Source organism: Galeopterus variegatus, unplaced genomic scaffold (genome assembly GCF_000696425.1).
Source record: "Galeopterus variegatus unplaced genomic scaffold, G_variegatus-3.0.2 Scaffold1089, whole genome shotgun sequence".
Classification (NCBI taxonomy): domain Eukaryota; kingdom Metazoa; phylum Chordata; class Mammalia; order Dermoptera; family Cynocephalidae; genus Galeopterus; species Galeopterus variegatus.
Genome location: NW_007727200.1, coordinates 159,791 through 170,208, shown reverse-complemented (window position 1 = coordinate 170,208; position 10,418 = coordinate 159,791). Strand labels below are relative to the sequence as shown.

At 37.0% G+C, this 10,418-nt stretch overlaps 1 protein-coding gene across 1 annotated transcript in view; it reads left to right on the top strand.

Annotated features, from left to right (window-relative positions):
- The window catches only part of UBA2 (ubiquitin-like modifier activating enzyme 2), a 44,262-nt gene that overhangs the window by 16,415 nt on the left and 17,429 nt on the right, over positions 1-10,418 (top strand). The window contains exons 9-13 of the mRNA XM_008574703.1: positions 3,020-3,119; positions 4,237-4,403; positions 6,375-6,468; positions 6,562-6,674; positions 9,427-9,582. Coding sequence (XP_008572925.1) covers positions 3,020-3,119; positions 4,237-4,403; positions 6,375-6,468; positions 6,562-6,674; positions 9,427-9,582 — 630 coding nt within the window. The remainder of the gene's footprint in view (positions 1-3,019; positions 3,120-4,236; positions 4,404-6,374; positions 6,469-6,561; positions 6,675-9,426; positions 9,583-10,418) is intronic.

The window sequence follows — 10,418 nt, the reverse complement described above, 5'->3', positions numbered from 1 at the left end:
GGCAACGGGATCACAACCCTCGGCGTTGCTCCCGCGCCTCGCTCAGCCAGTGAGCGGGAACCGGTCTGTATGTGGGATCCGAACCCTCGGGTGGGAGCGCCGCCACGCTTCCCAAGCGGCGCACTTATCCAGTGCGCCACCGGGCCGGCCCCTCATCTTCACTTTTGTCCCTTTCCTGGTCAAATCTTCTGTTGGTGGTTTAACCGGCATATTTTAAATCACCCTTGAATCCCTAAGCCTCTTTTTCTTGGTAAAATCCCTCTTTAGTATGTATTATTTGCCTGCTGAATATTTCTCAAGAAATCTGCAAGGTCGTTTTGATTGGGTCTACCTAATTATTGCACAGCCAGGCCCTCTGGTCTGTGTTTTTTTTTTTTTTTTTAAAGGATGACCGGTAAGGGGATCTCAACCCTTGGCTTGGTGTTGTCAGCACCACGCTCAGCCAGTGAGCAAACCGACCATCCCTATATGGGATCCGAACCCGTGGCCTTGGTGTTATCAGCACCGCACTCTACCGAGTGAGCCACGGGCCGGCCCTGGTCTGTGTTTTAAAAGACTTTTTTTTTTTTTTTACTTTGGCTCCCTAGCAAGTTTATCACGGTAGGTCCTTGAAACTTTCTCAGCTCTTAAACTGACTAATATACTTTTGCAACCTTTACTGAGCAGATGACCTTAAGGATATGTTAACAAGTTTGAAGCCATTGGACATAATTTTTCTGTTGAGAGAATGTCCAGCTTCACTGCACACTTTAGTTTTTCCCTTCTGTTGGAGAGAAACCTCTTTTGATGAAAGCTAACTCTTCCATATGGCGGTTTTCTTTCCCTTTGTACCTTATTTTTTGAACAGTATTTTCTCTTTGCATCTTGGATTTTTTTTCTTTTTTGGCTCCGTCTTTCTGACATGCACAGGTCCCAATGTCCAAAGCATATGGCTCACTGCTTGCTCTCTCTAGCTAGCTTCACCTCTTTTCCTCAGTGGTAACAGATGTTACAAGTTGACTCTCTTAAGCCTATTGCATTTCTTTCCTCGCTTCAGCTTTTTCTTGGAAAATTGTTTTTGTTTTGATTATACACTAAAATAATTCTCATTAAAGGGGAAAGTGGGAAGATAACTGGTAAGATAAGTTGAGGCCAGGTCAGGCAAGACTTACTAGGCAGTGGGAATCCATTGAAAGGTAGTCTTACAGGATCACTATAACGACATAGAGGGGGTGCACTGCACCACTCTAGGACCTGATATTCATATTGTAACCAATATGGGACAGTACCCCTGGAGTTGTGCAGTGCCAGAGTAATCTGAAGTACAAGCCGTCTCCACTCCTAGTCGAGGATGGAGGAGACATAGTCTCAATAGGACTTTATAGTGAGGAACAGTGAAGAATCAAGAATGATAAATGATACCTGGTTTCTTATTGGGCAGCTGGATGAAAAGAGGTGCCATTCTCTGAGATAGGTGAGATGGAAAGCAGATGTGTGTGTAGGAGTTGAGGAGATAGGAAAAGGTGATGAAATCAGTTGTGAACTCATTTGAGATTTCTGTGGAACATTAGAGAGATGACAAGTGGTTCTGCAGGTAGGTAGAGAGGTTTAGACTGTTAATGTGGATAAGAGTCAGGTTTAGAGATGATTTAACTAATGGAAATGGACATGATAGATCAGTGAGGATAGAGTGAGAAGATTGGTCAGTAGAGAACTCTCAGGGACTCCTAATATTTGGTAGTAGTTGGATAAAGGAGAAGGTGGTGGAGCTTGTGCTTGAAAAACCACTGATTCTCCCTTGCCTAGCAGGTTTTTTTAGCTAAGTGTTCAAGGTCCTCAACAAAATGTCTCCAGCCACATTTGTTACCCAAATCATAATGGATTCCTTATCTCCTTGCCTGTGTACCCATTTCAAATGTTACCATTTCCTGTACTCTTTTCTTATTATTCAGACAGATAAAACAAAAATCCCTATAGTGCTGAAGGCTTTGTGATTTTTACACTAAATTGTATTCTAATTATTTGTATATTTGACTTGTTTTCTAGAGATTAAAGATGCTCAATAAAGCTATTTTTAAATAAAAATATTTAAAAACTAAATATTGAGTATATTTTGATAGAAGTAGTTCTAACTTTTTAATTTAGCCAGATCTAGATTCTTACCTGGTACCTGCAATAAATGTTGAATAAATTAATCAACAATAGAAAATGCAGATTAGGAAAAAGTAGAAATAGTAAAATCACCTGAAATTCTACCACATATTTTTCTGTGATGATTTCTCAGTCTATAAGTGGTTTTTGTAGTAATAATTGTTCGTGCATTTGGGTGTTTTAGTTTTGCTATATTTTTATGTTTGGGCATGTTTCTTGGTGGGGAGAAGGCACATTTCAAAGATGTTGTACATAAGAAATTCTTTTGTTGAGCACTTTACTTTTAGAATGTGCATGCTTTGTTGGTGTGTACCGGTGAACTTAGTGATCTCTAGGCTCAGTGGTCATATTCTTGTAGAATTGGTATATGTTTATCCAGCCTCTTAATTTGTATGTTTGTGCTTCACACTGATATTTGTAGTTTTGGGGGAGGTGACTCAGGACGGCAGGAGCAGTTGGCACAGTTCAGAGATCCTTTGCCCTGCTTTCCCCAGAGCACTTCTGCTTTTAACTTTTTTTTTTTTTTTTTTTTTTAAAGATGACCAGTAAGGGGATCTTAACCCTTGACTTGGTGTCGTCGTCAGCACCATGCTCTCCCTAGTGAGCTATCCCTATATAGGGATCCGAACCCGTGGCCTTGGTGTTATCAGCACCACACTCTCCCGAGTGAGCCACAGGCCAGCCCTTAACTGTTTTAAATGTAGGGATTCTATGTAAAATTTTTTATTACAAATGTTTTTCCTTTCGAAAATTGTTATTTACTGGTATGTGCATGTGTCTTTAAATCAAATTTCACAGTGTCATATTTATAAGTTAGCAATGAAGTTTGGTTATATTTTATCAGCTTTTAGGGACTATAATGTTTATGGGATTTATCCTTTTTTTAAAGCTTTTTAAAGATGATATCAGGTATCTATTGACCATGGACAAACTGTGGCGGAAAAGGAAACCTCCAGTTCCATTGGACTGGGCTGAAGTACAAAATCAAGGTAAAGAATATGTTTTGGTCTTTGGGATACCTAAAATGGAGATTCTTTCATCTAAAGTCTTTAAAGAGCCCTATTATTTCTTGAAAATGGTATGTGTTCATACATATAAACAATTCAAAAAGATATGAAGAAGAAAAATCACTGGACGTCCCATTACTTAAGAGTAATAGCCATTATTAACGTTTTAAGGAATGTTTTGGTAGTCAGTCGATTCTATGCACATAGGTACATATATCCACTTTACAAATAGTACGACTCCATTTATGTATACTCTGACTCTTTTCAATTAGTAGTATTTAACTAGTTCCTTATTGATTAACAAGTAGTTGTTTCCTGTTTTTCCTGAAAAGTGTTGTGATGAGTGTATATGTTCATACATCTTTGTACCCTTGTGATTACCTCTTTAAAATTTAATTTAGAAACACATTTTAAATTTTAAATCAGGGGAAAAAACTATTGTAGTTATTACTTTCTTATACCACTTCCCCTCAATACATTGTGTGTCTCCCTTATCTGAACTGTATTGCAATTTATGCATAGCAGTGTAGAGTGCATTGGAACTTAAAAGATTCCAGGAGACTTGGAATGTCACTTTGGAGCTGTTCTCAACAATGTGGGGTACTTACCTTATACAAATGCAAATATGACTAATAGTTTCCATTTAGTGCTGATTGTTTGCTGGACTTAATGCCTATCATCTTATCTATATTATATCCTTGAATTTCCCACTGACCCTATGATGTCCTGAGGTGGTTTTGCATCTTTCCCATCTCAATTTTTTTTTTTTTTTTTTTTTGTCCTTTTTGTGACCTGTAAGGGGATCGTAACCCTTGGCGTGGTGTCAGCCAGTGAGCGCACCAGCCATCCCTATATAGGATCCGAACCCGCGGCTGGAGCGCTGCTCTCTCCCGAGTGCGCCACGGGGCCGGCCCATTCTCATCTCAATTTTAATTGACAGTTTTCTTGTACAGATATTTGCATTGTAGTGATAATTATTTTAATGGAATATGTTTCATATTCTTCTATTTTCTTATTGGTCAGTGATTGAATTTGTTAAATAGAACACAGTAGAGAAATGGCATTTGTTAGTGAAATTTCTAATATTTTTTTCTCTTAGGAGAAGAGACTAGTACATCCGATCAACAAAATGAACCCCAGTTAGGTCTGAAAGACCAGCAGGTTCTAGATGTAAAGAGCTATGCAAGTCTTTTCTCAAAGAGCATTGAGACTTTGAGAGTTCATTTAGCAGAAAAAGGGGATGGAGCCGAGCTCATATGGGATAAGGTTTGTTTTGAAAATGTGTGGCCATTACTTATATTTCAAATATATGTTTTAGTTCTTCAGCTGTATGAGAAGCTAGTAATTTTTTGGATATTGTTTATTCTACCAGATTTTGAGGAAACACGTTGAATTTGTTGTGGATGTTATCTCTAATTACTATAATGAACTGAATTTTCTATACAAGAATTCAAGCAATATTATAAAATTTCATTTTGGAGTCTAGTAATGTGTTCATGGTTTGTGACGTTTGACTGACTGAAGAAAATAGGCTTTAACTTCTTATGTAAGTAGATGTGTTAAAAGAAGTCATGCAGTCCTTTCAGAGATAACAGCTCAGACTTATTTGACCTTGAAAGCAATAAAATTGCCTTTCTTTTGAAATAGTTATAACTGTTTCAGAGGTCTGAGAAACAGAGCTCTCAATACAAAAATGAAATGTAATTATTCTTAGAAGCTAAAATAATATTTAGTACTTTGTGAATAGATGTCATTTTAAATTTTGATATTATGAGTTAATTTTACTTAATTGTAGTTAGTATTTTCTGTGGCCATAAGTGACTTATCTAATAAAGTTTACATGTTGCTATGGTGGTAAAGATTTACCATGGGTTTTAAAGTAAGAAAAAAGAATTTGGCCAGTTTTAGAAACCTAAGATAACTTTGTACAAATTTTAACTTTGTGTGTACAAGTTTTGGAACTTTGTCTGAATTAGATATCTTTTTTTTTTTTTTTTTTGTCCATTTTGAGACCGGCTGCACTGCACTCAGCCAGTGAGCGCAACGGCCATCCCTATATAGGATCCGAACCCACGCAGGAGCACTGCTGCGCTCCCAGCACCACACTCTCCTGAGTGCGCCACGGGCTCAGCCCTGAATTAGATATCTAAAATCTAGTAAATTTAGATTTTGGAGATTGTTATAAACATTAGTCTCTTGGGTTTATGTGATATAAAGGGTAACTTTTTTTTTTTTTCATGTTTTCATTGTTATACTAGTGATTTGGGAGGTTTTTCATCAGTACATAGGGGCTAAATAAAGAACCCTTGGAACTGGGAATTGTTACCCTCTTGAATAAAGTCTGCCCCTAATGCGTGTGATAAGCCAGATGCCTAGGGAAGTAGCTGATGAACACTGTGTTGAGTACTGTTAAATATTCTTACTTAGTTCTCACCACAGCTTTATCAGATGTGGATAATCCCCTGTTTGACAGATTAAGAAATTTTGAGTGAGGGTGGTTGACTTGCCTGAGGTTGCTCACCCAACCAATAAGTATGTATACAAAGAACCATATCCTATCGATGCCTTTTCTTCTATACTATGATGCTTCTGAATTTTAGACTATGATAGTATCTTCTCAGTTCAAAGCAGGAAGCCTTACTGAAATCTAATTAAAGAGACTAAGGTATAGTCTCAGGAAAAATACAAATTGTAAAGGGAAAACTGAGTGCATTGCCTTATCTGAAGAAACAGCATATATGGGAGAGTGGTAGATGAAGGGAGTTGAAAAGAATAGTAGTCAGATTTTTTTGAGGCTTTAATGAAACAGCTTTCTCAAATGGCCTTTATCTTCTTGCCTGAAATTTTGTGCTTGTCTAACAACCTTCTCATTACTAACAGACCCAAGAAAAGGGTTTCCATTGTCAGTGAATGGAATTGGTGTTCTGGTGCAAACACTTAGTCTCCAGTGCATTTGTTTAAGCAAGAGCGAATTCCTGGAAGTCTGATGGTTCTTGGTGTTCTTGTCAGACTACATTCCTGGACCAGAGAAGCTGACGATGAAACCCTGCCCCCTACTTACTCAACCTTCCATGCTGTGAGGCTCTACCTGTCTGGCCTCTCCCTCAAGACCACACCTTGTTGTAGTTGACAGTCTGAGTGTTATGAACATGTGAAAGTATTGTTCTGAAAGTAATACTAATCAAACTCGTGAATAAATTTGTGGGAAGACTTGTCAAATTGTATAATTATTGGCAGGATGACCCATCTGCAATGGATTTTGTCACCTCTGCTGCAAACCTCAGGATGCATATTTTCAGTATGAATATGAAGAGCAGATTTGATATAAAATGTAAGTTGTTTTGTAATTCAGTTGCATCATCGAAACCTCAAAAGTTTTTTTTTTCTTTAACAGCTAAACATATTTATCTTTTTTTTCTCCCAGCAATGGCAGGGAACATTATTCCTGCTATTGCTACTACTAATGCAGTGATTGCTGGGTTGATAGTATTGGAAGGATTGAAGATTTTATCAGGAAAAATAGACCAGTGTAGAACAGTGAGTATTTCTATTTGCATTTTTTATTCAACCTCTTTTTGAAAGTAATTTATAAAAAGCACATTAAACAGTTTTTAAAATTAAAACAGTAAAGTTGGCTTGAAGCATTGGAAAAATTGTTCTGGTTACCTCATGAGTGCATGTTTAAGTAAGCTTCCTGGAAATTACAACAAGAAAAGCACATTTGCTTCTTTTATTTTTGTTTAATAAGTGGAAACAGAAGCTAATTTGCTTCTAACTTCCAATTTTACTGAATTCTTGTAGCAATTCACTGTGGGGTCATTATACTAAGAAGTTTTTTCAATTGTTTTTTTAATTCTAAGAGTTCTATAGTTTTAAAAATTTGCTTGGTCATTTTATAGTCCTCTGTTCTTCAGTCATTCTTTTTAGTTTTCTCTTTTTATTTTAGTTATTTTATATTCTTTGATAATGTTAATGTTTGAAATCTTTATGGTGTAGTGTTTTGGTGACTGGCTGGTACGGGGATCCAAATCCTTGACCTTAGTGTTACAACACCATGCTCTAACCAGCTGAGCTAACTGGCCAGCCTTCTCTCATAGCATTTTGTTTGCTTGTATGGTTTATGATTTTTTTTTTTAACTGAATTAATGTGAATTAGACCTGTATCTATTATAATGCATTAAAGACCTGTTGAAGGTGTACTTCTTCAAAAGAGCATTTGTATTTACTTTAATTTGAGTGCTTGGGGCACTACAAATACAGAAAAATTCTGTAAAAAATTTTTTTTAATTCTCAGGTTTAGGTTTTTCTACCCCATGTATATATTTAGACAGCAAATCTGCATAAACCCTATCTTATCGTAATGAATCACATGGGAAGATATTTCCCCCTCTACTGAGTACCAAGGTCAAGTTATTTTTTCATGCCATTTCTGTGGAGAAGTTGTTTTTTTCTCCTCTTTATTTTCCTCCCCTTCTAGGTCCTTGTTTTACGTAAGGGTCTCCTATTGTAAGAGTTCCTACATTAATAGGGGATGGGCTAGGTTTATCTCTTAAAATTAAAGCTCCTTGGATATTCTCTTTGGATTCCTGCTTTCTGTTGAGTTTGTGTCTGGAAATGCTTTGCTTTCTTACCAGCTCAAAAATACTTCCTAAAAAGTAGTATGGTCAATACTTTTGCTTTTGTTTAGGTTTTCCTTTTTTTTTATACTGTTGAAATAAAAGGACACATTTAATGTTTAATCTGTGATGGTATTCTTATTTTTCAGTGCCATCATTGAGGTACGCTTAAAATATCTTTTATTGTTTTCATGACAGGTTGAAGGAACATAGAATCATATTGCCAGTCTGCCATCTTGATTCAGATTTCTATTTAAACTTTTATTTTGGTTATCATATTTTAATTCCTAAGAATTTTTTTTTTTTCCTTTTTGTCTTTTTTCGTGACCGGCAACGGGATCGCAACCCTCGGTGTCACGCCCGCACCGCGCTCAACCAGTGAGCGGACTGGTCTCTATATGGGATCCGAACCCTCAGTGGGAGCGCCGCCGCACTCTACCGAGTGCGCCACCGGGCCGGCCCAATTCCTAAGAATTTTAGTTTTTGATTTCTGCCTTTTATAGCAGTCTGAGACTATATTATGGCTACAGTATCCCTTTGAGCTTACAAACAATATGTATTAATTATAGAACTTATTAAAATGTCTGTCGTTTCCTATAACATCCTTCTCTTTTCTTTGCCTGTTGGCATCCAACCAACTCTTGGACTGTTGATACTTATGTCTAGATTTCATTTGTTCACACTTATCAGTGAATAAATACTAGGATGGATTAATAATGTTAGCCTGGGTATTAATAGTTATAGCTGTTGTTTTTATTACTGTTGATTTCCTTTAGCCCACTTAACTTCCCAGTGAAGCCCAAAGTTAAGTAAATCCCTACCACCCTTAGAACCCAGCTTATTAGGCTGTGCACTTTACTACCCAGCACTGCCACACTACCAGTATTCTTTAAGCTTGGGGGAATCCATGGGGTCCTCCTTTAGAATTAATTTATCTTCACAGATACAGTACTACATTTTAGTCACGAGATGAAGATTTGTATCTTAACTTCCTTTGTTTTTCTCACATTAGTTCTATTTGTGTTGAACCTTGCTCATGTTCCCAAAACTTCTTAGTAGTATGAGGTTAGGGCCTTTCTTAATTTCAGTGTAATTTTTTTTTTTTTTTTTAATTCGCCTTGGTTCTTAATTGCTTTTTTTTGTTTGGGTATTAGAGAAATGGTAAATAGGTGCATATACTGCCAGAAGTACATTATTTTTTCCCCTAATTATGTAAATGTTGTTATCATAATCACCATAGAAAATTTGGAAAGAAAGCCAGTCACACTGATTCCAGACATCTGTGGAAGCATTATCATTAATTAGAGAAATGAGTATATTGGTCTTGTCAAGGGGTTGGTTGACTTAAAAGTTGATAAGAATAACCACTAGGAAGGATATCAGATACAAGTATGGCTATGCTTTTACTCTCGCTAAATTAGAAGAATATGAAGTCTTGTAAAAACAAGGTGTATTGTCAGTAAGCCCAGCCTTTTATATGGTAACTGATTAGAAAAGAAGATTGGAAAACCAGGCTCTTAAGGTCATGTTTTTCCTGATCCTTTTTGCCATCTGGAAGGTAATATTTAAGTCGTTTTTTATTGGATGTATAGTAAACAAGATTTTAGGTTGTTTGGAGTATAAAATTGTAACTCACATTTCTGATTTTTGCTTATGTTTTTTCTTCTCCAAAGATTTTTTTGAATAAACAACCAAACCCAAAAAAGAAGCTCCTTGTGCCTTGTGCACTGGATCCTCCCAACCCTAATTGTTATGTATGTGCCAGCAAGCCAGAGGTGACTGTACGGCTGAATGTCCATAAAGTGACTGTTCTTACCTTACAAGATAAGGTGGGTACAGGGGCCAGTTCCCTTTTCCTTTTAAAAAAGAAAAAAAAAAATCCAATTTCTGTTTAGCCTTTTAGAGTATTACTGTCATAACAAACTAAACACCAGGTCATTACCCTGAAAGACTGACTACTGAAGTGTGTCACTCTGATTCCATGGGTTACTTCACCATCTGGATTCCTGCTGGCTTTTCTGTCTGTGGTTCCGGAATATGTACCACATACCCCAGAAAAAGGAATAAGTGTATTTGGCTGGAATATGTGCCGCAGGCAGTACAGTGGTGGAAAAGTGTCATGGCAAACAGAAGACTTCTTTGCTCTGTTTCCTAGATAGTGAGTAAATTCTGTATTTTTTGGCATATAGATGTTCTTGTATGGGCCTGGCTATGGCAGTGAACAGACAAGTCCATGTCGATTATCCCTTATCCAAAATGCCTAAGACCCAAAAGTGTTTTGGATTTTGAATTTTTGGTGATTTTTGCATATTTGCTTTATACTTTACTGGTTGAGCATCCCAAATCTGAAGTCCAAAATGCTCCAGTGAGCATTTCCTTTGAGTACCATGTTGGCACTCACAAAGTTTCTGATTTTGGTGCATTTTGGATTTCGGATGCTCTTGTATTTGCATGCCATGTGAATACTTGACTTAAGATGGCAAAGTTTTCCATTTCCAGCAGAGCACAATCTCAATTACTAGCTTTGTATTAAAGAATATGGGTAACTTGCAGAGTTTTGGATGCTCTGGATGTTGGACAGTGCCCACTCCTATCAAATTAGGGGGCTCTTGTCAATCATTTCTGAGGTCTGAGTTGAGGCTTGGTGATGGTACCCAACTTTTCT